At 45.7% G+C, this 27,138-nt stretch overlaps 2 protein-coding genes across 4 annotated transcripts in view; one reads left to right on the forward strand and one right to left on the reverse strand.

Moving 5' to 3' along the window:
• Positions 1-2,987: 2,987 nt before the first annotated feature.
• Positions 2,988-26,020, reverse strand: COMT (catechol-O-methyltransferase). Of its 3 annotated transcripts, none has more exons than XM_081966955.1 (5): positions 25,868-26,020; positions 9,492-9,780; positions 9,107-9,300; positions 7,466-7,597; positions 2,988-6,003 (listed from the first exon to the last, which is right to left on the reverse strand). In XM_081966955.1, exons 2-5 carry the CDS (start codon positions 9,778-9,780, stop codon positions 5,824-5,826), a joined length of 795 nt encoding a protein of 264 aa, XP_081823081.1. In that variant the 5' UTR covers positions 25,868-26,020; the 3' UTR covers positions 2,988-5,823. The 3 variants fall into 3 exon arrangements, with proteins under 3 accessions (XP_081823081.1, XP_081823079.1, XP_081823080.1); XM_081966953.1 differs by lacking the exon at positions 25,868-26,020 and adding an exon at positions 23,567-23,680; XM_081966954.1 differs by lacking the exon at positions 25,868-26,020 and adding an exon at positions 17,250-17,636.
• TXNRD2 (thioredoxin reductase 2) overlaps positions 23,824-27,138 on the forward strand; it is a 35,972-nt gene continuing 32,657 nt past the window's right edge. The window contains exon 1 of the mRNA XM_081966527.1: positions 23,824-24,008. Within this exon, the coding sequence (XP_081822653.1) occupies positions 23,936-24,008 (73 nt within the window). The 5' untranslated portion in view covers positions 23,824-23,935. The remainder of the gene's footprint in view (positions 24,009-27,138) is intronic.

The raw sequence follows: 27,138 nt of genomic DNA on the forward strand, positions 1-27,138 counted from the left end.
CCCTTGCAGTCCAAGGGAGATAGGCAAATGATAGATATAGATAAATAGGTAGATACGTAGGTCAGTATATTAGATAGATGATAGATAGATAGATAGATAGATAGATAGATAGATAGATAGATAGATAGATAGATAGATAGATAGATGATAGATAGATAGATGATAGATAGATAGATGATAGATAGATAGATGATAGATAATGTTCATGGCATTTACAAAATAATATTTATTCCCATCATTGACCTTCTGACTCTTATCTTACTCAGCCAGGATTTTGTTGGAGGGGGAAGGGAAATACTTCTTCCTTTTTTTGTTAAGTAATAAATTTTATTAGCATTTACAAATACAAAGATAAACTAATACGAACTAATACAAATGTAAAAAGGAAAACAGACACATTTAAAAAGTGCTAAAAGGTAAATGGATGGATGGATGATAGGTATGTAGGTAGAGATAGATAGATTAGATAGATAGATAGATAGATAGATAGATAGATAGATAGATAGATGATAGACTGATGGAGCAACAAATGGATGGATGGATGGATGGATGGATGGACGGACATAAGAAAAAAGATATATAAATGATTTCACCCTTCAGCAAGACAAATACAAACAATTTCAATAACTTATCACCTTCCCTGATACAATACCAAAGTATCTCTTCTTTACATATCTCTTTGTCAATAAACAAATTCTTAAAAACTTCCATTATGAAATCCTAATCGGCAAAAGTCCATTCAGAGTTACCAGAAACAGCAACATATATATTTTTTAATCAAATACATCTGCTTTATATTCCTTTACCTTTAACAGAATCATTTGCAACCTTCTCTAAAATATACATCAAAAAAATACCTTCTCCTTTCTTTGCAAGAGTGCTAATACACGGCCATGATGCTGCTACCATAACAAGGGGTGGAAATTAAGCGTTCTCTTTTTTTAATTTTCATTTTCCCTTTAACTGCTCTCGCCATCTTTTCGTTTGGAGCCTATCATGGTCCCCGCAGCTGGGAGGAGGGAGGCGTATTGTACGGTTCATTTGATATTAGGTTGTGGTTGGTGGTTCGGATATCCAGCTGAATCCAGTTTACCACTTGGTTTAATTTATGGGAATCCCTCCATCAGCTTTACTAAGTAGATCAAAAGTAAAAATTAACAAAAAAAGCTTCTTCCAACATGTTAAAAACAAGAAAAAAGTTAAGGAAACAATTGGTCCATTGCTAGGAGAAAGTGGCAAGAAGGTGACAAGCAACAGGGAGAAAGCAGAACTATTTAACTCATGTTTTGCATCTGTCTTTACACAAAGGGATAAAACAGTCCAACCTATCAAAAGCAGCACCACAAAATTAGGAACACAAATTGAAATAGGGAAGAAAATGGTAAGTGAGCACCTGTCTACCCTAGATGAGTTCAAATCACCAGGACCGGATGGATTACACCCCAGAGTTCTGAAGGAACTAGCAGACGAGATCTCAGAACCACTGAATTATATCTTTCAGAGATCCTGGAACACCGGGGAACTACCAGAGGACTGGAAAAGAGCTGATGTGGTTCCCATCTTCAAAAAAGGGAAAAAATTAGATCCAGGAAACTACAGACCTATCAGCCTAACCTCAATACCAGGAAAGATTCTGGAAAAAATAATCAAGCAACGAATTTGCGAACACCTAGAAGCAAACAAAGTAATAGCCAAAAGCCAACATGGATTTGTCAAAAACAGATCATGCCAGACTAATCTTATTGCATTCTTTGATAATGTGACAAAATTAGTGGACCAGAGGAATGCCGTTGATATAGTTTACTTGGACTTCAGTAAGGCTTTTGATAAGGTAGACCATAACCTACTACTAGATAAAGTAGAAGAATGTGGGTTAGACAGCATCACCACCAGATGGATTGGTAACTGGCTGACCAACCGCACTCAACGTGTAGTTCTCAATGGAACTGCATCTACATGGAGGGAAGTATGCAGTGGAGTACCCCAAGGCTCTGTTTTAGGCCCAGTACTCTTCAACATCTTCATCAATGATTTGGATGAGGGAATAAATGGGGAACTCATCAAATTTGCAGATGATACCAAGCTGGCAGGAATAGCCAACACTCCAGAAGATAGGCTTAAGATACAGAAGGATCTTGACAAACTTGAACATTGGGCACTATCTAATAAAATGAAATTCAATGGTGAAAAGAGTAAGGTTCTACATTTAGGCAACAAAAACGGAATGCACAGGTACAGTATAGGTGATACCATACTCAGTAGTAGTAACTGTGAAAGGGATCTTGGAGTCCTAGTGGACAACCATTTAAATATGAGCCAGCAGTGTGCAGCAGCTGCCAAAAAAGCCAACACAGTTCTAGGCTGCATCAACAGAGGGATAGAATCAAGATCACGTGAAGTGTTAATACCACTTTATAATGCCTTGGTAAGGCCACACTTGGAATACTGCATTCAGTTCTGGTCGCCACGATGTAAAAAAGATGTGGAGACTCTAGAAAGAGTGCAGAGAAGAGCAACAAAGATGATTAGGGGCCTGGAGTCTAAAACATATGAAGAACGGTTGCAGGAACTGGGTATGTTTAGCTTAAGAGAAAGAAGGACTAGGGGAGACATGATAGCATTATTCCAATATCTCAGAGGTTGCCACAAAGAAGAGGGAGTCAAACTATTCTCCAAAGCACCTGAGGGTAGAACAAGAAGCAATGGGTGGAAACTAATCAAGGAGAGAAGCAATTTAGAACTGAGGAGGAATTTCCTGACAGTGAGAACAATTAATTAGTGGAACAGCTTGCCTCCAGAAGTTGTGAATGCCCCAACACTGGAAGTCTTTAAGAAGATGTTGGATAGCTATTTGTCTGAAACGGTATAGGGTTTCCTGCCTAGGCAGGGGGTTGGACTAGAAGACCTCCAAGGTCCCTTCCAACTCTACTATTGTATTATTGTATTATTATTGTATTATTGTATTATCAGACAGGAAACCAGGCCAGTTAAATTAAATCTGCTTTATTGTATAAAGCTACATTAGCAGAATCTTGCAAATCTGGAATTACATTTCTTCCCCATCCACCCCTCCTATACAACTCAAGAAACTAGTGAGGGTTCTTTCTGGACTTCTTCTCCCTTCCATTATACAGCTGTGGGCTATGCAATCTCTTATCTGACAGTTCCTTAAGTAGTGTCTCTTGGACCATTCTCTCAAGGCCTTCCCTGCATATCATTATACCCTCTGATGTCTCCAGTGACGGGATGCTGCCGGTTTAACAACCGGTTTGGTGAGCATGTGCCTAAAGCCCATGTACACAGCGCTGACAATGGAGTATTTAGAAGCTCAGCGGCTGACCTTACTGCTGACGGTAAGTAAAACAGCAAGGAAGGGTGGGAATAACCTGTGCCGCGCAATTGAGATGAGCTAGAAAGCAGGAAATAAAGGACAGGATAGGGCAGGGCCAACAGATCGTCGGAGCTACCGGTTCGCCCGAATCTGTCCGAATCGGCTGAATCCCAGCTCTGGATGTGTCTTAGTACGAGCAAGCAGATTCTGGTCTCCAGTTCCCCCTCTGTATTGGGTGATATTATTGGAGGACTGGCCTAAGGTTCAGAACAAAAAGGACTGAGATGCTATACATTTTAAAGCCAAGATGGAAATGATTTCGAAATGTGATTTGTTCTGACTCGGCCTAAAACTGGTTTTCTAACTCATGGGGTAAAAGCTCTGGCAAAAAGATGCTATTTTGTCCTGTTCACCGCTCTGATGCTTTCCCCAACCCCCCTCTCCATGCTTTATAATCTCGGAGGATTATTCAAGAATAGTGTGGCTCTCCCTTTTGACTGATATCTCCTCTAAACTTGCTTTTTTCTTCCTTTGGCCACCATCTAAGGCGATCATCCCAAATGGTGACGCAGAATTCTTGGTTTTTAAGAAAGTGGCTCGATTGTATAACATGAGTTTTTTTTTGTTGCAAAAAGTGAGTTTGATAGGATGTTGAGTTTTTGCAAAAATAATAATAACAATCATTGGAAAAGTGTTTTTCTTCTCCCAAGAAGTTGTTTCAAGAGAGAAAATCTGGGACTTAAAATTAAGAGCTGATCCTAGCAGATTTTAAAAGTCTGCTGTAGGAGTTCTGTCATGGAGTCCTTCTCATGAGGTGGCCAAAGTGTTTGAGTTTCCTCTTCAGGATCTGGCCTTCTAAAAAGCAGTCAGGGTGGATCTCCTCTAGGACTGACCGGTTGGATGGTCTTTCAGTCCAAGGGACCCACAGCACCAGAGTTCAAAGGCCTCCATTCTTTGGCACTCAGCCTTCCAACCTTCACAGCCATACATTGCAATTCTGCCTCTAATTTATTTTGGGGAGGGAAAGTTGGATGTAAGGAAATTGGAAGAGAGCAGGAGAGGACAAAGAGTAAAGATTTCCAATAATTTAGAGAAGCTAAGGATAAAATGGAAAGGCATTGATTTCAAAAGCGATGCTTTCTTAGTGTTACAAGGAGATTCCTGGCAGTGGTAGAGGAGGAAACTACCTATTTTATGTATAAATCTTGAAAAAATTAGTTACAAAAAGAACCTTCTGCCAGCTGTGGAGAATATATGTTACTTTGAGGTGGATATAATAATTTTATACTGAGCAATCATAGCTGAATCTCTAAAAAGGAAGCCATAACTGAAATGGTTCAGTTTTCCAATAACCAGGGGCCCTCCAGGACAAATAGGACTACAAAACCTAGAATGTACAGGGTGAGTTGCAATATGGAGTTCTTGGTGCTCTGTGAGTTTGGCTGTTTGCTGGCAAGACATTTCATTACCTGACTAGATAACGTCACCCGTGTGAAGGATCAGTGTGGTTTACTCTCCGTTTATATATAGCACTTTGCCCTCTGATTGTTGGCCAGGGTATACTTTTCTCCTTGGTACTTCCTTGAATAGTATATTGTTTTCTGCTTGATCGTTTGTCTGGTGTTAATCCCTGCTTATCTGGGTCTTCGCTTTTTCTCATCCCTTTTCCAAGGGGAAAAATGAAGCTCCACCAAACAAAAGAAGCACATTTATTATAAGACCAAAGAGACGGGATGTGGATTTTAGCCTCGACTGCAATGTTGGATTTCTTATAGGCAAAGCGTCACCGCTGCCAGGGGTTCTTTTTATGAAGACATCACTTTAGCCTTTCCACAGTTTGTCCTCACAGCATTTGAAGAGCACAGCAAAGGTGAAGGTGACTTTTTCCTGTGTCCCACCCCCCCCCAAAAAAAAACCAACCAATTCTTGGCAAGGAGATAATTTGTCTGTCCCCCTAGTCCCCAAATTTGGTATTTCTGAAAAAAAAAATCCTTGCAGAGTAACAAGAACAGACCTTCACTCCTAGAGATCAAGCCAGGTGACGTCTCCTTTTGGGCTAGCGGTGGGGTCCCAAGCGAAGTGCCTTTTAAAATCATTTTAAGCAGGGAAGAAGAAATAAAAGACCTGCTCAAGACAGCATGAAACCATAACGAAAGGGATTGTCGAAGGGTGTTTAGTGCCACTTTAAGATGGGAGGGACTTCAGAATTCCCCAGCCAGCTTTTACAGACGTTCGACCTCCCCAGCATGCTGGGTGCGCAAGTCCCCCCATCTTAAAGTTGCTGAAACCGAGAAACATCTGGTAGAAGTAGTCGTTCTTGAGCTGTCTTGGCTCTGGATACCTAAATCCTGATCTACCGCCAGCTATGAAGCCTGCAAAAAAGCTCCCATTGGCAAAATCAAAACTAAAGCACTAAATTGCACAGGCTCGCATATACACAGGTGGAACTTTAGTAAGTTCTCCCTCCCTGCCTCTAACCCACCCCCACCCCATTATCCCATATATACGGCCTTTTCCATGGCGTCCTCCACCTTCATATATTCCAAAAAGGTAGGATAACTGGTACAATCGTAGCGGCTGTTACTCCGAATGTATTTAATAAACTCTGGGGCTCCGGGGTAGATGATGTTGTCAGCGAGAAGGGTGGAGCCCTTACGCAAGAGACCACATTCCTGGGAAGAGGAGAAAAAAAGGGGGGAGGGAATTAGACGTCTCTTAATTTCTAGAAGAGGGATGCGGCGGCTCAGTGGCTAAGACGCTGAGCTTGTCGATCAGAAAGGTTGGCAGTTCGGCGGTTCGAATCTTTAGCGCCACGTAACAGCATGAGCTCCCGTGACTTGTCCCAGCTTCTGCCAACCTAGCAGTTCGAAAGCACGTAGAAAATGCAAGTAGGAAGACAGGAACCACCTTTGGTGGGAAGGGAAGAGCGTTCCGTGCGCCTTTGGCGTTGAGTCATGCTGGCCACATGACCACGGAGACGTCTTTGGACAACGCTGGCTCTTCGGCTTTGAAACGGAGATGAGCACCGCTCCCTAGAGTCAGGAATGACTAACTAGCACATATGTGCGAGGGGAACCTTTACCTCTATCTTAATTTCTAGACTTCTCTAATGTCCCAATGGGGCTTTCTCAAAAAGCAACTGGACTTTCTTGGTCTTTTTCCTTGAAGACGTTTCGCTTCTCATCTCAGAAACTTCTTCAGTTCAGAATTGAAGAGGTTTCTGGGATGAGAAGCGAAACGCCTTTGGGACCACCATGGATGACTGAGAATCCGTTGTCACCAGACTTCCTGGCAGCAGACTTGGACGATGAGGAGGATGGAGAGGAACCTGGGCCAGTTCTGGAGTCTGGGGGTGCTGTGCATTGGCCACAGAGATAGAGCCAAAGTAGAGTTTAGAAGCAAAACCCAAACCATCTCAAACACAATCCTTGCGCCTCAAGACATTGTTCTGACCGAGGCTTCCCCAGCAGCACGAAGCCGAGTCCTCATCCCGATATACCCCTTTTATTTAATTTACATGAATTCCTCTCCAGCAAAGTCTTTCCTCTCCCACAGTCTTTCAAGATAGTTCACAATTACCGACCTTTATCAGGGTTTATCAGGATCTTTCAGACTCCGCCGCATTTCTTGGCAAGAATGCAGGAATGAACTAATTCTCTCCTGCAAACTCCACTCCCCTTTCGCTCCTCTTTTATTCCCTCTGGGAGGGGCCATTCATTGTCCCCCTGTGGCCTTACTCCCAAGTCGACCCTTGTTCCTTAGCTGTTCCCTTCGGCTGGCAGCTCTGTCTATGCGCACACTGGGAACAGGCTCCAGCTGTTCTTCTGCCTCACTGATGTCTGACTCCGAAGGCAGCTGATAACTGGCATACGGCCCTGGCCTCCTCTCTGCCTCCAACACAGAGCCTTCCCCAGACTCCAGGACTGGCCCAGGTTCCTCCCCAACCTCCTCACTCTCTGAATCCTCTGCCAGCAGTGCTACTGGTGGGCCACAACATTTATGCCCAAGATGGAGAAAACAGCAAATTCTCAAAATCTTGAATAAGGTTGCAAAAATGCAAAATGTATTCATGGGGGCAGGATTGAGAAACAGAGGTGCAAACCCTCAAGATTTCCAAACGTAGAATTAACTTACTTCAAGGAGAATAGTGTCTGGGGCATATCTTTCTTTCCAGTGGTCAAGAAAGACAAAATCCAAAGTTTCCACCTCGTATTTCTTCTTCAGCTGAGGGATAATGTCCTGCGAATGGCCTTCAATAATGGTCACCTACAAGCAGGAGCAAGGAACTGATTGGAGCACAAACCGACCCCCCCCCCAAAAAAAAGCCCCCATCCCAAAGGATCCTTTGACTGGGATCTGCCTCAGTTTTCCTCCTCAATTCTTTTGCTTCTTGATATGGTGGGAAATCAAGTATTCCCACAGTTATTCCCAACGCCCAGACTGCGTTCTGGGAAAGTAAAGTAGCTAATGATGAGGACTAGTGTCCTAGAAAGAGAAAGACAAATACAAAATGAGGAGCCCCTAGGGCTCTCTGAACTTGCAAACGTTTCATGACCCAACTCCATAACATCATCAGTTACTAGGAGTGGAGAAGACAGTAGGGCTATTGCTGTTCTCTGAGCTTGGTGGTTTTGTTGCAGACATTTCATGACCCAACTAGGTAGCCTCATCAGTGCTAGGAGGAACCTGGGTTTGGTCTCTCCTTTGTACACTGATGACATTACCTAGTTGAGTCACGAAATGTCTGCAAGAAAACCACCAAGCTCAGAAAAACAGCAATGGCCTTACTATCCTCTCCACTCCCTTCTAGCACTGATGATGTTACCTAGCTGGGTCATGAAACGTCTGCAAGAAAACCACCAGGGATTCTTAGACCCCAGACTCAGCATTCCCTCCTTCCGAGGTCAGTTAAATGAGGACCCAGATTGTTGGGGGCAGGAGGCTGACTCTGTAAACAACTTAGAAAGGGCTGTAAAAGCACTGTGAAACGGTAGAGAAATCTAAGTGCTATTGCTATTCCTTCCTTCCTTCCTTCTCCCTCCCTCCCTCCCTCCCTCCCTCCCTTCCTTCCTTCCCTCTTTCCTAACTCACTGCCAGCAGTTTGATCCTGACCGGCTCAAGGTGGACTCAGCCTTCCGTCCTTCCGAGGTCAGTAAAATGAGGACCCAGATTGTTGGGGGCAAGAGGCTGACTCTATAAAGCCCCTTAGAGAGGGCTGTAAAATCACTGTACAGCGGTATATAAGTCTAAGGGCTATTCCTTCCTTTCTTCTGGTTAGAAGGCAGTATTGCAGGCTAATTCTGCCCACTGCTAGCTGTTTGATTATGTCTAGCTCAAAGTTGACTCAACCTTCCATCCTTCCGAGGTGGGTAAAACGAGGACCCAGATTGTTGGGGGACAATATGCTGACTCTGTAAACCGCTTAGAGGGGGCTGAAAAGCACTATGAAGCGGTATATAAGTCTATGTGCAATTGCTATTCCTTCCTTACTTCCTTCCTTCCTTCCTTCCATTCATCCATCCGTCCATCCTACCCACCCATCCATGCTGGCATAGTGGTTAGAATGCAGTATTACAGGCTAATTCTGCCCACTGCTAGCTGTTCGATTCTGTCTAGCACAAATTTGACTCAGCCTTCCCTCCTTCCGAGGTGGGTAAAACGAGGACCCAGATTGTTGGGGGGCAAGAGGCTGGCTCTGTAAACCGCTTAGAGGGGCCTGTAAAAGCACCATGAAGCGGTATCAGAGTCTAACTGCTACCGCTATTGCATCCAGACCTTATCGCTGAGTCCCGCAATTTCAATGATCTCTTTTGCGATGGCTGCAAACTCGGGGTTGAATTCGATGGTAAGGAGGCGAGCGTTGGGTTTCAAAAGGCGAGCAATCCTGATGGCCGAATAGCCACAGTAGGTTCCCATCTCCAGAGCGACAGTCGGCTCAGCTTCCTCCACAGTTTTGTCTAGAATGATCCCTGGGAGGACAAAAATGAAAGGGAGAAATTGTAGTGAAACGAAGACCTCAGGGGTGTCCACATTGGATCCTCGGGACTCTTCGTGGAGGGAAATTCACAGTTTTCCCTGAATTTCACCCCTGGAATATACCCATCTCTTCTGACCTCTTTTTAAAACAAATATCTTAAAAGGAAGGCGAAATGTCAGTTACCTTTCTCGTCTCCAACATTCATGGCCCACTCATACTGGCCGCAGTACTTGTCGATGCAATTCAACACGCTCTCCGGATCGCCCTTGATGGCGTTGTACGAGACCGAATTTAAAATCCTCTGCTCTTTGCTTTGATCCATGACGAAGTTGGTGATCTTCTCTAAAACCAGCTCGTTCCAGAAGATTTTGGCATGGACGTTATGCTTGACCAGCATAATCGTGGCCACCAGGACCAGAACGGAGCCAACGCCTAGCGAAATGAGGATGGTCAAAATCCAATTTTCCAACATCTGGAACGAGAGAGAGAGAGAGAGATAAAAGTAGAGAATCTCTTAAAGTGGCAGAAGTGTTGTGGCCCGCCAGCGGCCAGCGGATCTGGCAACAGATTCGGACCGTGTGGAAGTTGAGGAGGAACCTGGGCCAGTCCTCACCCCACTCACAAGCCACTCAGCAGGCTATTTTACTATTGAAATAAAAACTCGTCAAAAAGAATCTTGACAACTTTTTGGCGGGCTGCAAGCGTGGGAACTAAACCCCAGCGGAGGAGGAAAAAATCCCAGAAAAAAAGCGAACGTAACCCCAGAATACACTTTTAGTCTTTGAGATAGCTGCACCTTTGCAAATCTCTGAGGGCCGGTTGTTTGCTCAAATTTCTACGCCCAAATTCTTAACATTCAAACTAACCACATTTTAAAAAACCAAGGTTGCAGAGATCAGGAAATCCAGCAGGATTACACAATACTTCGTGTATTCCTGCCCCTCTTTGGTTCCTTGGCGTAAGATGATGCCTGGCAGCGTGGAGAAAGAATCAGCCAGCACATTTCTACCCCTTCTCATTCAAATGCATGCTGTTATGCAGAGCACATTTTTAATCCAGAACATAATTAAAAGTTGCTATGGAGACGTGGCCTTGCAACAGAGCGGGCATTTGTTCACCCATCTCTTTATTCAGGTCTTTCCGCAGAGGTTGAGTTTCCCAAACCCACGTTGGCGGAAGCGGCAAGGACCACGTCATCCGAGTTGCCTCCGTTTCTGGAGGCTAATTCCATTCCCACGCCAGATAACCGTTGCAGACATTTCATTACCGAACTAAGTCACGTCATCAGAGAGTCAGGAACGACTGGCACATATGTGCGAGGGGGACCTTACCATGAAACATCTACAAGAAAACAGCCAAGCTTCTGCTTTGAGAAACCTGCAGGAGCTAGAATGCTGAATCGGGTCATTTAAAGATTAAAATATTGGATGCGTAAGGTTGATCTTGGTACATATAAATTCCTTATCAAACAGACCGCTATCAAGGACCGACTTTTATACTCAGAAGCCAAACTGGTCATGCCAGATTTTTCTAGACGTTTGTCGGAGTTGACCATTAATGTTCAGCCTTTATCAATAACCTCCCCCCCCCCTTTTTTTGAAATCTATACCAGGTTAGTCCTCTACCTGCAACTACACTTGAGGCCAACCTTTCCGTTCTTAAGCGAGACAAAGGAGTTTGTCCCATTTTACAACCTTTCTTGCCACCGTTGTTAAATGAATCGCTCCAGTGACTTAACACGGTTGTTCAGTGAATCAGGCTTTTCCGGGGACTTTGTTTTTCAGAAGGTCGCAAAACGGGGATTGCATCACACGCACGGACACACATGCACAAACACACACAGGGGCAATGTGACCGTCACAAGTGCGATTTTGGTTGCCAAGCATCTGAATTTTGTTCCCGTGAGCATCGAGAGGCTGCAACTGTCATAGGCATGAAAAGCAGTCATAAGTGTTGTCGCCCATCAGTGGCAGCAGATTCGGACAGTGAGGAGGTTGGGGAGGAACCTGGACCAGTCCTGGAGTCTGGGGAAGGCTCAGACGAGGGCTCTTGTGTTGGAGGCAGAGAGGGGGACAGAGCCATATGCCAGTTTTCAGCTGCCTTCGGAGTCAGACATCAGTGAGGCAGAGGAACAGCTGGAGCCTGTTCCCAGTGAGCACACGCACAGAGTTGCAAGAGGAAGGGAACAGCTGAGAAATCAGAGTCAACTTGGGAGTAAAGTCACAGGTGGAAGATGAATGGCCCCCTGCCTTAGGAAATAAAAGAGGAGCGAAAGGGGGGGTGGGCTTTTGCAGGAAACAATTCATTCGTTCGTTATTTGTTTCAGGAGTGTGAAGATCTGTCCGTGAATCTCAGAGACTCTGTGCCCAGCCTTTCCTTGCACAGCCCCTCATTTGGAAAATATTGACAGGGCAGCTTTCCACCCTAGATAAGGTCTGTGGTCATAAATACTCCTTTGAAAGACTGTTTGCCAGGCCTTGGATGAATGGGAATGAGAGGAATTCACCTTCATTTAATAAAAGGGGTTTTGTCGGGACCAGGACTCTGCCTCGTGCTTTTTGTGGAAGCCGAGGTCAGAACAATAAGTCACTTTTTTCATTGCCGCAACGACCATCACTCAACAAATGGTGGTTAAGAGGAGGTTACCTATATTGCTGGGCTCCTGTGACTTAGCTATGGCTGGTTTTGGAGGTCCCCACTTGGAGTTGCTAAGGCTTTCTCTTCTCCAGCCTAATTTCTTTCCCTTGGGTACCAGCTCTGCTGTTTTCCCCTAACCCAGATTACTCTGTTGTTGTTTTCGGTGCAAGCTCTAGCTAGCAGCTGCTGCTGGCACCGCGGCTGGAGTGAGGATCCGCCTTCTCCCCTGGGGACACATCGGTGCGGGCCCAATTCTGCACTGGGGAGGCATGCTACCTGCCCAGCGTGGGCTTCACCACACAATGGGCTTTGTGCAGGAAATTCCTCCTTAGTTCTAGATTGCTTCTCTCCTTGATTAGTTTCCACCCATTGCTTCTTGTCCTGCCCTCTGGTGCTTTGGAGAATAGCTTGACTCCCTTTTCTTTGGGGCAGCAGAATAGAATAACAGAATAGAATAGAATAGAATAGAATAGAATAGAATAGAATAGAATAGAATAGAATAACACGGTTGGAAGAAACCTCGGAGACCTTCTAGTCCAGGGGTGGGGAACTGTGGCTCTTTTGCGACTTGTGGACTTCAACTCCCAGAATTCCTGAGGCAGCTATGTTGGTTCTGGAATTCTGGGAGTTGAAGTCCACAAGTCGCAAAAGAGCCACAGTTCCCCACCCCTGTTCTAGTCCAACCCCCTGATCAGACAGGAAACCCTACACCACTTCAGACAAATTAATCTCTTCTTAAAAACCTCCAGTGTTGGAGCATTCACAACTTCTGGAGGCAAGTTGTTCCACTGATTAATTGTTCTAGCTGTCAGGAAATTTCTCCTTAGTTCTAGGTTGCTTCTCTCCTTGATTAGTGTCCACCCATTGCTTCTTCTCCTGCCTTCAGGTGCTTTGGAGATATAGCTTGACTCCCTCTTCTTTGGGGCAACCCCTGAGATATTGGAACACAGCTATCATGTCTCTCCTAGTCCTTCTTTTCATTAAACTAGACCTACCCAACTCTTCATGCGTTTAACAGAATCCTTCCCCAACACGCTCCATTGTCCAGAAGTGCATTAGACTCTCCTCTAGTTAATAAGACGAAGCAAGCCACTAAATAAGAAAGACAAGGAAAACTGTTTTTATTTTATTTTTTTAAAAAATAGAGTTATACCCTGCTTTGAGAAACCTGCAAGAGCTAGAATGCTGAGTCAGGTCATTTAAAGATTAAAATATTGGATGCGTAAGGTTGCTCTTGGTACATATCAATTCCTTATCAAACAGACCGCTTTCAAGGACCGACTTTTATACTCAGAAGCCAAACTGGTCATGCCAGATTTTTCTAGACGTTTGTCGGAGTTGACCTTTAATGTTCACCCTTCATCAATAACCTCCCCCCCCCTTTTTTTTGAAATCTATACCAGGTTAGTCCTCTACCTGCAACTACAATTGAGGCCAACCTTTCCGTTCTTAAGCGAGACAAAGGAGTTTGTCCCATTTTACAACCTTTCTTGCCATTGCTTCTTCTCCTGCCCTCAGGTGCCTTGGAGAATAGCTTGACTCCCTCTTCTTCTTGGCAACCCCTGAGATATTGGAAGACTGCTATCCTGTCTCCCCTGGTCCTTCTTTTCATTAAACTAAACCTATACCAATTCCTGCAACTGTTCTTTATATATTTTAGCCTCCAGTCCCCTAATCCTCTTGGTTGCTCTTCTCTGCACTCTTTCCAGAGTCTCCACATCTTTTTGACATCGTTACAGGGTCTTCCTCCCTTCCCTTAATCCACATCTTTTTTTATCGATAAATCATTGTCTCTCTTTTTTCCTCCTTCTGGAAAAAGGTCCATATAAGGTCTCCAGCGTTTCAGGAAAGTTTTTGTTTGTTTGGGGTTTTTTTTGTTTTTTTGACTTCTTTGGACTTTGCTATGTCAGCAGATTCTGACGGGCTATGCAAAGTTCACAACGGAACGTCCGCCTTTTTTTTTTTTATGCAGAAAGCTTTGCAAAATTAATTCATTTTTCCCCCTGCAGAGTGTTTCCTTGCTAAAGATTATCAGAAAGTCAATATCTTCAAATGTGCACAAATTAAAATGTAGTTCTCTCTCTCTCTCTGTTTCCCAGCCTCTTTCTCGCTCTCTTTCCCTCTCTTCCTTCCCTCCTCTTTCTCTCTTTGTCCTTTCTTTCTTTCCTTCTCTCTCTTCTCCCTCTCTCTCTCTTTCCTTCTCTCTTTCCCCCACTCTTTTCTTCTTTCCCACTTCTTTCTCTCTTTCTTCCCCTTCTCTCTTTCCCTCTTTCTTTCTCTTACTTCCCTCATCTTTCTCTCTCTTTCCCCTTTTATTTCTTTCTTTCCTTCTCTCTCTTCTCCCTCTCTCTCTCTTTCCCCTCTTTCCCACTTTCTTTCTTTCCTTCCCCCTCTTTCCCTCTCTTTCCCCTTCTTTTTCTTTCTTTCTCTCTCTCTACCCCCTCTTCCTCATTTCCCCCCTTTTCACTTCCTTCCTTCCCCTTCTCTCTCTTACCCCCTCTTTCTTTCTCTCCTTCACTCTTTCTCTCTTTCCCTCTGTCTTACTTTCCCCCCCTCTCTTTCTCCTTTTCCTCTCTCTCTCCTTTTCTCCCACTCTTTTTCTCTATTTCCCCTCTTTTCCTCTCTCTTTCCCTCACTCTCTTTCTCTTTCTTCCCTCTTTCTCTTTCTTTCCTTCTCTCTCTCTCTCCCTCCTCTCTTTTTTCATAACACCTCCCAAAGTCACCCAAATCAATCAATCAATCAATCAATCAATCAATCAATCAACATGCTCCTTGAACCCCCAAATCCTTTGTCCACACTAAAACACATTTTTTTTTTGTATTCAATATTTCCTGTGCCATCGATGCAGGAGGATTAAGTAGCTATTTCTCCACTTCGGCATCTTTAAGATGGGTGGACTTCAACTCCCAGAATTCCTCAGCCAGCCATGCTTGGAAGAACCCAAGTAGGGTCAACGGAAAAACTCTTTAAGAAACTTCAGGATTGTAAACTAAACCAAGAAGCTGGAGAATTGTTTAACCAAATCTCAGAATTCCACTTGACTCTTATCTGACCCAAGAAAAACACTAGTCATGTTCCTCTCATTTTCAGGAATGTATAAGTGGGTTTCTCCATATCTTGAAATGAAACATAGGAGGTGTGTCTTCCCCCCACACACACCCCGCTAAAAACTGCACATCAGGAAAAAGGAGAAATTAAGGCCATAACCCTAAATACTCTTATTTGGGAAAAAGTCTCCATTGATCCAGCGAAACTAATTTCCGAGTATATCTCTCTCTTTTACTATCCTAATCTGATTACAGGGGGAGGTGGGGGAAACTGACGCAAATGCAGGATCGGGTGTTACCTTTGTTCGCTTTGAAATGTTTCTTATGTTGCAAGAATTAAAAATTAAGGGAACTAAGTCCACTCTCTACGACCGTGTCTGGGAGAGTCATGCGTTTAACCACCTAACCTGCAAATAGTCTAAATATCTGGAGCAAAAAAAAAAGTCCCATTAGGTTTGGTTAGGCTTCACTATTCTGGTGAGCAGAATAATTCACTTGCAAATAAGGTTGCTTGCTAGTTTCCTTCCTTCCTTCCTTCTTTCTTTTCTTTCCTCCTTCCACCTCTCCCTCATTCCCTTCAAATAAACCTTCCTTCTTTTCTATTCTTCTAAGCAAATCTTCCTTCCTTTCTTCCTTCCATCCACCTCTCCCTCATTCCCTTCAAATAAATCTTCCTTCTTTCCTATTCTTCTAAGCAAATCTTCCTTCCTTTCTTTCTTTCCTTCCTCCCTTCCTTTCATCCACATCTCCCTCATTCCCTTCAAATAACCCTTCCTTCTTTCCTATTCTTTTAAGCAAATCTTCGTTCCTTCCTTTCTTCCTTTCCTTTCTTCCTTCCACCTCTCCCTCATTAACTTCAAATAATCCTTCCTTCTTTCCTATTCTTTTAAGCAAATCTTCCTTCCTTCCTTCCTTTCTTCCTTCCTTCCTTCCTTCTTACCTACCTACCTACAAATACCCCCTCCCTCCCTTCAAATAACCCTTCCTATCTTCTTTCCTGTTCTTTTAAGCAAATCCTTCCCTCCAACCCCCAACCCCCCTCCAGGTTAATGTACAATTTATGTAACCGGCATCTTTTAAACAAACAGATCAGGCTAAAACCACTGAAAAGGAGACAACATTATTTCCAGAATGGAAACTCCAGAAAGGAGCACCTCTAGAACAGGAGGACTTGGGAGCTTAAAACCATTCAGCTCCTGCCTTCTTCCAAAAAGAGAGAGGAAAGAGAGAGAGAGGAAGAAAGAGAGAGGGAGGAAGAGGGGGAGGGAGGGGGAGAGGCAGGAAGAGAGAGAGGAAGAGAGGGAGAAGAGGGAGAGAGGGAAGAAGAGAAGGAGAGAGGGACAGGAAGAGAGAGAGAGGAAGAGGGAGAAGAGGGAGAGAGAGGAACAGAGGAGAGAGAGGGGAAAGAGAGGGAGGGAGGAAGAGAGGGGAGGGAGAGAAGGGGAGAAGAGGGAGAGAGAGCGACAGTAGAGAGAGGGGGAAGAGGGAGGGAGAGAGAGAGGGAGGGAGGAAGAGAGAGGGGAGGGAGAGAAGAGGAGAAGAGGGAGAGGCAGTAAGAGAGAGCGAGGGAGAGGAGAAGAGAGGGAGAAGAGGGAGAGAGAGGAACAGAGTGGGGAGAGAGAAAGGGAGAAAGAGAGAGAGGGAGAAAGAGTGAGGGAGAAGGGGAGAGAGGAGGAGACAGAGAGGGGGAGAGTTCCCCCCATCCCACATTGGATGTCGTTTTGACATTGACCCCAATCAGCTCTTTTTAAAGTCTCCATCAACATCCGACCAACTTGGCACATTCCGTCTTTTCTTGGGCAAAACGCCTCCCGTTCCCCCCCCCCCCCGATTTGCAGCTCAGTACAAAAGACCACAGCGTCCATGATTTAAGACACGGCTTTTTTGTGGCATTTCTGCCTCTAACCCCCTTCCCAGATCTGCTACTCTGAAATCTGTCTCTCCTCTTAATTCCTCCAGGTCTCTCTCCCCCCACCTCCCCCGGGCGGGTGATAAACAGGGCAGGAAAGCGAGATAAAAGCTTTCTTTCTTTCTTTCTTTCTTTCTTTCTTTCTTTCTTTCTTTCTTTCTTTCTTTCTTTTCTCCTTTGCTCTTTTCAGCCTTCAGAAATACGTCTGTGTGTGTGTGTGTCTTTGTGTGTTGCATGTTGCAATGCACGCAGACACACAACTGCAACGGAGAAATCCCCCCTCCCTCCCTCCCTCCTCAGACCTGAGGGCTGCAGAAGAGGAGGGGAGGAGGAAAAAAAATGGGTACCTTTCCAAAAAGGACGAGGAGAGGAGGATGAACCGTCTCTTGGTGGAAAGGCGAATTCTTCCCGGTGGAGCCAAGCGGGGAGGAACGTGGCTTGTGTGTGCTTCCTCGCTGGATCACATCCCTGTAAGGCGGCTGGGTTGAGGGAGGGCCCCAACTTGCTTTGACCCCTTCCTCCTCTCCTCCTCCTCCTCCTTCTCCTCCTCTCGCAGATTGTCCTCCCCTCCTCCGCTTGGCACTGGTGCTGCCCTGTTTCTTAGGGCGACCTTGAACGGCTCCACGGCGCTCACTCGCTCGGCTAGCAGCGGTCTCTTCTGACGGGGAGCTGGTTCCTTGGTTACGGGGCTCGGCCAGGTGTGCGTTAACCACAGCTCGGAGCTGACTCCATGTGACCGAAACCCTCAAAGCAGAGACAGGTGCTCTGAGGTGTATTTATTTACGATCAGCCCGCCTTCATTTGCGTGTTAACTAATTCAATGTGGTGAACATATCTAATACGCTTGCCTCCTCTTGGGTAGAGCGGAGCTGGCAGAAGATTCGGGCAGTGAGGAGGTTGGGGAGGAACATGGGCCAGTCCTGGAGTCTGGGGAAGGCTCTGATGAGGGCTCTGTGTCGGAGGCAGAGATAGGACCAGAGCCGTATGTCAGTTATCAGCTGCCTTCGGAGTCAGACATCAGTGAGGCAGAAGAACAGCTGGAGCCTGTTCCCAGTGTGCGCATGCGCAGAGCTGCCGGACGAAGGGAACAGCTAAGGAACAAGGGTTGACTTGGGAGTAAGGCCACAGGTGGACGATGAAGGGCCCCTCCCAAAGGGAATAAAAGAGGGGAGAAAGGGGAGTGGAGTTTGCAGGAGACCATTAGTTCGCTTCATTAGTTCCTAACACTCTGAGACTCCTTGCCAAGTTCTGCAGATCTCGGCCTGGCAGCTCTCCCAGCCAGATAAGGCCTGTGACTGTAAATCCTCCCTCGAAAGACTTTGCTGGATGCGAATGAGCAGAATTCACAGTCAATTCATAAAAGGGGGTTTTGTTGAAACAAGGAGTCCATGCTCTCAGGAAGCCTGGGTCCTATTTCCCCCACAACAACCACCCTGTAAGGTCGGTTTGGGCTAAGAGAGAGGGACTCTCACAAGACTGTCACCCAGCTGGCTTTCATGCCTAAGGCAGGACTAGAACTCACCATCTCCTGCTGATTAGCTCAACGTCACCCAGGCAGCTTTCATATCTAAGGTGGGACTAAGAAGTTATCATCACCAGGTTTCTAGCCTGGTGCCTTAATCACTAGACCAAACTGGCTCTCTGATTGATAGATAGATAGATTGATTTTCTCTGATCAATCAATCTAAATGGACTTCTATTCCTAGAATTACCTCTTACCCAGCGCCCAGGAGGTTGTAGAACTCTGGGATTTGAAGTCCACACACACCTGGAGACGGGCATCCAATGCCTTTTCTATTTTCCCGAGCACGATCATAGGGACTAGAGCCTTGCCTAATTCACAAAGAAGAGCATGAAACTGTTGAAGGCTCAGCTCTATACCACATGACATCTCTGTAGCTCGGGAGCATCCCATGCACGCATGAAGAAACACGCGCAGTGAAAGCGTGTTCAGACCTGTGGAATTTCTTTGGAAAATGCTACGGGCTGTTTATATTTTTCCCCCTTTCTCTCACAGTCAGCGGTATTATCATAACACGCAGGACTAGTTTCGTAGAAACGAAAAACTATACCCCGTTTCCCCAAAAATAAAACCTTCCCCGGATAATAAACCCAATTGGGCTTTTGAGCACATGCGCTCCCCCCAAAAATAAGCCCTCCCTGAAAATATTTAAACGCATATCCAGCCGGTCCCCCTCATATACTCTGGTTGGTTGCCGGGCAAACACTACCAGGTGAGGCGAGGCAGGAGAAGGGGGGAAAGGGAGGGGGGAACAGGCCCCCTGCACCCCACCTGACCTTACCAAATGGCCGCTCCTGCAACCCCAGCCACCGTGACCCTTCTGGCCCGCTAACGGCCGCCGCAAAAAGAGAAGCAGGCCAAGCCATGAGGTGACCACGCTCGCCGCCTCCTGCACCTCCAAAATAATAAGACCTGTTTGTTTGTTTGTTTGTTTATTTGGATTTATATGCAGCCCTTCTCCAAAAGGACTCAGGGTGGGGGGTTGGACTAGATGATCTACAAGGTCCCTTCCAACTCTGTTAACCTATCTAAGATGGAGCGGCTCCAGAGATACATACTGGTATAATAATAATAATAATAATAAATTTGGATTTATTAGCCGCTCCCTTTCCAGGCAGGACTCGGGGCGGCGTACACTAGGACATATATAAACATACATATATACAAAGACATACATGCACGGAGGAGGTAATAGATTACAACATTTAGACAATTAAAACCATTAACATACCCCAATAATAAAAACCCAATATACAATAAAAATTTAAAATTTAAAAAAGACAGTCAGGAGGAATATGAAAAATTACGGTTGAGCCAGGCCAGATAATTGAAAGAGGTGGGTCTTCAACTGTACACGGAAGGAGCGGAGATCGGAAATAATCCTGATGTCACGGGGGAGGTCATTCCACAGGGCTGGGCCCATCACAGAGAAGGCTCTGCTCCTGGGTGTCGCCCCCCGACACTGTTTGGCGGACGGCACCCGGAGAAGTCCCTCTCTGTGTGAGCGAATTGGTCGTAGGGATGTGTGGGGCAGGATGCGATCCTGCATGTAACTAGGTCCTGTGCCATGAAGCGCTTTAAAGATCATAATCAAAACCTTTAAACGCACTCGGTAGACCACAGGAAGCCAGTGCAGCTCGCGCAGGAGAGGTGTTATAGGGGAGTATCTAGTCCTCCCCATAATCACCCGCGCGGCCGCGTTCTGGACCAACTGTAGTCTCCGAGTGCATCTCAAGGGAAGCCCCATGTAGAGAGCATTGCAGTAGTCCAGGCGAGACGTCACTAGCGCATGGGTGACTGTGCGTAGGGCATCCCGGTCCAATAAGGGGCGCAATTGGCGCATCAGGCGGACCTGATGGAACACCCCCCTCGCCACGGCTGTTACATGGTCATCCATGGACAGCCGGGCATCTAGTATTAGGACTACCACAAACAAACTGCAAATCTACCAAACCAACACTAGGGGGCCACAAGCCGGCGGAAAACTGAAGCCCGCGCTGCCACCTAGAGACCATACATATTTTTGCTTCTTGGTTTTTTCGTCTGTGTGTTCCTAACAATTCCACATTGGGCTGTGCTCCCAACCAAATCTTTCTCTACTCTACCTGATTTCTGAGGATCAGGGTTTCTCCCCCCCCCCCGCCCCCAGATCAAGGGATCTATTCTGAGAACATAATTATGTCTTCCCTGGGGAGATCATTGGTGCACTTGCCATCTGCACCACCCCTAATTATGGCTCCCTCGGGAGAGTTTTAAATGCTGACGTGTCCAAAGCTGCTACACGTTTTTCAGTAAACAGGGATCGTACAGTATTATTTCACCCTTGTTAAGCTAGCTTGAAGACGAAGACGAGAAAAGCAAGCATCTCAGGCTGCAAATATAGGTTTTTTCCGAGATTTCAACAGATCCCACAGATTTACCTGTAATCCAAACAGATTCACATAGGGTCATAGGGCTGGGAAGGGACCTCGGAGGTCTTCTAGTCCAACCCCCAGCTTAAGGTAGGAGACCTTTTACAGATAGCCCTCGGTTTATGACGATTTATTTAGTGACCGTTTGAAGTTACAGTGGCCCTGAAAAAAAGTGATTTCTGATCATTTTTCATACGTACTTACAACCATCGCAGCATCCTCGTGCCTGACATCTGTCGCTAAGCGAGACAGTGGTTAAGTGAGTTTCGCCCCATTTTACAAACCTTTCTTGCCGCCGTTGCTAAGTGATTCATTGCCGTGGTTCAGGTTGTGAAGCGAATCTGGCTTCCCGGTTGATTTTTGCTTGTCGCAAAAGGGGATTGCATGATTCCGGGACACATCAACCATCATAAATGTGAATCAGTTGCCAAGCATCTGAATTTTGATCACGTGACCATGGGGAGGCTGCAATGGTCGTAAGTGTGAAAAACGTTCATGGGTCACTTTTTTCCAGTGCTGTTGTAACTTCAGTCACTAAACGAACTGTTATAAGTCGAGGCCTACCTGTATTTAGGGGTGAATCATTTCCCCAACAACTATCAACTAGTCTTCCCACAGAGTTGGAAGGGACCTTGGAGGTCATCTAGTCCGACCTGCCCAAGCAGGAGACCTTAATAGCTTGACAGGTTAACAGAGTTGGAAGGTACCTTGGAGGTCATCTAGTCCAACCCTCTGCCCAAGCAGGAGACCCTACACCATTTATGACAAATGGCAATCCAGTCTCTTCGTGAAGGCCTCCAGTGATGAAACTCCGACGTTTGAATAACAAAGTTGGAACTTGAAAGAGACCTTGTAGGTCATCTAGTCCAACCTCCTGCCCAAGCAGGAGACCCTACACCATTTCTGACAGATGCCAGTCCAGTCTCTTCTTGAAGGCCTCCAGGGATGAAGCTTCCACAACATCCGAAGGCAACTTCTATTCCATGGGTTGATTGTTCTCACTGTCAGAAAGTTTCTCCTTATTTCCAGGTTTAATCTCTCCTTGTTGAGTTTCCATCCATTCTTTCTTGTCTGGTCTTCGGGTGCTTTGGAAAATAGCTTGACCTCTTCCTCTCTGTGGCAGCCCCTCAAATATTGGAAGACTGCTATCCTGTCTCCCCTGGTCCTTCTCTTCACTAGACTAGCCATGCCCAGTTCCTGCAACCGTTCATTGTATGTTTTAGCCTCCAGTCCCCTCATCATCCTGGTTGATCTTCTCTGCACTTTTTCTAGAGTCTCACCACCAGCCAAAATTTTATTCTGATTCCCATCACACCACAAAATATCGCCCATTTTACTTTCGGAATGTTGTTTCAACGTTATTCCTAGGATGGTTTATTAGCCAGGCCCCAGACTTCTGGATTTTAAAATATTTATCAAGCACCAAGCATGCAAAAGCAAAACTACAGTATTCCAAAACAACACCACACTGTTACAGCCTCTTATAACCATACTGTAACAACTTTCTTGAATGATACTTATTCTTCCTTTTAGCCTGCTAACGTTTTTTTTTCCAATGTTGGGGTTGTGCTTTTTGTCAAGCAAACTTTTAAGAAAAACAAAAACAAATAGCCTCTGTCTCTCTCTGTCTGTCTCTCCATCTGTCAAATCTCCTGTATAATTTTAACAGGCCAGCATTCAACAGATCCCTTATTCCTATAACATGAACAGCAATCAATGAGAGGAAAACCATACTTGCAGGGATGTCTATTTTGAATTTCCAGCAGAGGAATCCCTATTAATAAAACAGTTGAATATCTAATCTTAATTTAATTTAATTATTTTATTTTATTTTTTAACTATATAAAAAAGGCTGTATGTATGTTCCTGCATAACTGGAATTGAGCAATTTCAACCAAATTTGGTACGCAGATGGCTTATCCCCTGGAAACAGATACTGGGGTGGGGGTGGGGGCGGTAAGACACCCCTGGTGTGTGTGGTTTGTGTGTGTTCCAGCATAACTCTGGAACGCCTGGCCCCGTTAAGGAGAGCGGGTGCGGTGTCCTAGAGCGGCAATTGTTTGTGATGTCATGGGAGGGAGAAGGGAGAGGCAGGAAAAGGAGTGCATGGGAGGGGGAAGAGAGAGGGCAGAGATGATGGGCATGGGAGTAGGGGGAAGAAAGGTCCCTCTCAATGGCTCCCTGACAGACAAACGCTTCGGGACAAAGGGCCAGAATTGTAGACAGGGCAGCAAAGTGGAGCACATGGGAGGACAAACGCTTCGACGTCTATAAATATCCGGGCAACATGGGGTCATCAGCTAGTTTTAAATAAATCCCCCCCCCAAAAAAAGTTGAGAAGTGAAGTGTCATTGGCAGAAGATCTTAACCCATGCAACTTTTAAGTGTCAATTATTTTCCAGTGTGATCTATGGAAAGATTCCTGCCCGGTTTAATTTCCCCCTTGCCAGTGCATACATGCCAAGGAAAACTGCACCAGTTGGATGCCTGCGATCCAGGGGTAAGAAAAAGAATCTGCAAATCTTTTTTCGGATCAATGCATTCGACTTCTTGGACGGAGGGCCAAAAATCTTTTAAAACTAGCCCATAAGGCTGCAACAACGTCCAAAATTAAAGAGTAGAATGCAAGAATCAGATCAGATCAATAGATAAGAATCTAGGACCCATATTGCTTGGATTTTGATTATATTAGGCATGCATATTGTAAATATAATAAATATTATTACTGTACCCGTATTAATGAGAAGCAGAGGAAAAAAGCCACGCCCCCGCGAGCAGCCGAGGCTCCTCCTCCTCCTCCCTCCCCACCCTCGCAGGTCAAAATGAGCATCTCTGGTATGGGTGCCTATCCAAGCGCCTGTCTTTCATCTCGCCCGCCTTGCTCGGAAAGCTCTGCTTTTCCAGCCACGAGGAGGAGGGCGAGCGCTCCCTTTCTCTCCCCGCTTCTCCTTCTCTTTCTCCGCGAGAGGAAAAAGCGGTCACTTCTCAGGCGCCGGGAGGGGCCGTCAGGCACTTCTTTTAGCCACCTTTCTTTAAAAAAAAAAAAAAAGGACCGCGCCCTTCAGGGGCCCTGAGGCGAGGCGCGGAGCTGCCGTACAACATGGCGGCGCTCTGGCAAGGGCGCTTCCGGGTTAAGCCCTGGCTCCCCTGTACGGCGCGGGCTCTTTCAGCAGGTAGAGCCCCCCCAACCAAAATTGGGGGGGTGGGTGCTTGTAAGTGGGCTGGGGAGGGGGAAAGAGGCTTTCTGGAGTGGAGGGAGGGGGTTTCTCATTTCCAGCAGAGCTAGCAGAAGGCATTTGTGCTTGCACACAGGCAGAGGTTCAACAGGTCGAGCTTGGCCTGGCAAGGCTGCACCTGTTGCATTCCTGCCCGCTGCAGCCTTTTTTTTTCTCTCCCCCTTCTGGAGAAAAGTTGGGGCGCAGAAGGGAGAGACGGGGTGCAAAAAACCAGTTTGCTTTGATGCATATTTGCTTCCTCCCGCCCCCCCCCTTCCTTTGCTTTGCAAAAGAGCCCATAAAAATCGAAGTGGGGGGGATTCTTGGGGTGCCCTTGGCACGTTGGGGGGTGCGGGAACAAGCCAGCACGCCTGGCTGCGGGAGAATGGGCATTGCAATCCCCAGCCCCAGTTGCAAAAAGCACGCTCTCCGCCTTATTCTGTTCCTCTGCCTTGAGGTTTGTGTGTTTGTTTGTTTTTGCTTAGAAGTTGCCAAAACTTCCCAGAACTTGTCACGATCCCCAAAAAGCTGCTTGGCACTACTGGCTTCAGGGGAAACACAGGCTGGCACCCAGGGAGGGAACTGGAAGTCCCATTGCATGCACCTTGTGCAGTTCCAGTTACTTGCAAGATTTGTCTTTCTCGCCATGTGTAGGTTTAAATCCGAACTGGACTGCGTCGTTTCTCTGTGTCATCTAATGTATGTGGGTCAAATGCATAATTTTGTGTATTTATTTATTTTGTCATATTTACGTAGCATATATTGGAGGGGGTGATACTTTGAGAGCTGTATGCAGCGAAATATTTTGATGTAGGCCGATTAGTGTACATGCAAAGTGACAATAAAGTTATTCTATTCCAATCCTATTCTGTTCTATTTTCTATTCTATTCTATTCTACTCTATTCCTGTTCCGTTCCATTCCATTCCATATTCTATTCTATTCTATGTTTTCATATTTCTGTTCTGTTCTGTTTTCATATTTCTGTTCTGTTCTATTCTATTCTACTCTATTTCTATTCCTATTCCATTCCATATTCTATTCTATTCTATTCTATATTTTCATATTTCTATTCTATTCTCTGTTTTCATATTTCTGTTCTGTTCTATTCTATTCTATTCTATTTCTATTCCTATTCCATTCCATATTCTATTCTACTCTACCCTATTTTCTATTCCATTCCATATTCTATTCTATTCTATTCTATGTTTTCATGTTTCTGTTCTATTCTATTCTACTCCTATTCCTATTCCATTACTCTACTCTACTCCACTCCACTCCTATTCCTATTCCTATTCCCCGCCCTCCACCCCTGAAGCCCCCTGGGACCAAAAGCAGGGTGTGGGTGGCGCCACCCCCCCACGCTCCCCCCCACATCTGTGCAACCCCCTGCCTCCCCACCCATGCACATATGTCTCCTCCATGTACCCCGCCCCCCTGCACACGCGCGGCAGAGACCCGGACATCTGCTGGATGGCGGGAAGGACACGTGCATGCCCAGTGGAATTGAACTGGGGCTCCCGCAGAGAGGGGCCCCGCGTGCCACCTGTGACACGCGTGTGTCATAGGCTGGCCATCACGGCTCTACGCTTAGATTCCCCAACCACTGAGTCTGTGGAATACCCAAAACTGGTCCACGCAAACAAAGCAAAGCCCCATCCGTGGGATGCAAGCAGCACGAAATACCACGTCCCCTCTGGTCTGTGGAAAAAAAAAACCTTTCTCCACGGTTCCCCAAAATTTGCCCGCCGCTCCTGTCGATCAACCCTTCTGGTGTCAAACCGTGCTTCCTGCCGAACCTTCCACAAGATTCCTTACCTTCTCCTCGCCTGGTTGAAGGACGTCGCGGGAAAGAGCCGGTTTCTAGTCCTCAGCAGGGCACATCAAGGCTTCGACAGACCGAAAATCTTCCCTTGTTGACTTCTGGACGGAGGACATTTTCGGTTTGTTGAGCAAGTCGGGCAGCTGTCCAGAAATACGACGGTGGCGACAAATGGGAGGAACTGGATGGTCTCCAACCTCACAGTGTGGAATGCAGGCAATGCAGAGGCCCCGTTGCAGTTCATAATTAAGATTTTACAGCTCGGACATCAGGATGGGAACCTCGTGTTTATAAATACTTGTTGATCTTTGGGATGGTTCTCCCGGGGAGGGGGGGATGAGGAAACCGCAGCTTTTCAGTTTCTCCTCCCTCCCCCAATTAGGAACAAGGAAGTCCTTTGACATACGACCACAGTTGAGCCCAACGTTTCTGTTGCTAAGCGAGACATTTGTTAAGTGAGCTTTGCCCCATTGTATGACCTTCCTTGCTGTAGTTGTTTTTTTATATATATATAAAGTTTTTTTTTCATTTACATAACAAATAACCACATGTATACTATTACATAACCAACATCTTATTATATGATTAAATATTTGCATCAATTCATTTTACCATCAACTCCCAAAAACCATTGGCTCTTCTGCTCTCCACACACCATATTTGTACCTTATCCATCACTTACTTTTCCCTCTCTCCTTGCCCTCCCTCCCTACCTCCTTTCTTCCCTCTGTCGTCCTTCTCTTCTCTCCTTCCCCTTCCTCTCTCCTCTTTCCACTCCTTGTTTGTCTCCTCCTCTTTCCCCCCCACCTTGCCCTCTCTCCTATCCCTCTCTTCTTCCCTTACCTCTCTCCTTCTCCTCTCTCCTCTTTCCACTCCTTCTTTCTCTCCTCCTCTTCCCCTCCCCCTTCCCCTCTTTCCTATCCCTCTTTTCTTCCCTTTACCTCTCTCCTCCGCTTCACTCTCTCCATCTCACTTGCTTGGTGTATTTCAGCTTCTGAGCGAGCTCCATTTTATGTTGATGGTATTTAGAATTCCTTTTCAATATGCATACTCAATTTCAACATATATCTTCCTCCTTTTTTTAAAAGAGAAAAAAAAAGTATACATATATAGTAATTGTGTTTTTAAACACACACACACACACACACACACAGACAGCCTATTTTTGGCCAAGATGTAGACCTGGTTACAATTCTCAACATTATAGCTGCTAAGTGAGTCGCTGCAGTTGTTAAATTAGCCAGCTGGTTGTTAAGTAAAGCTGCCT

The sequence above is a fragment of the Natrix helvetica genome (genome assembly GCF_964273705.1).
Source record: "Natrix helvetica genome assembly, chromosome: 14".
Lineage (NCBI taxonomy): Eukaryota > Metazoa > Chordata > Lepidosauria > Squamata > Natricidae > Natrix > Natrix helvetica.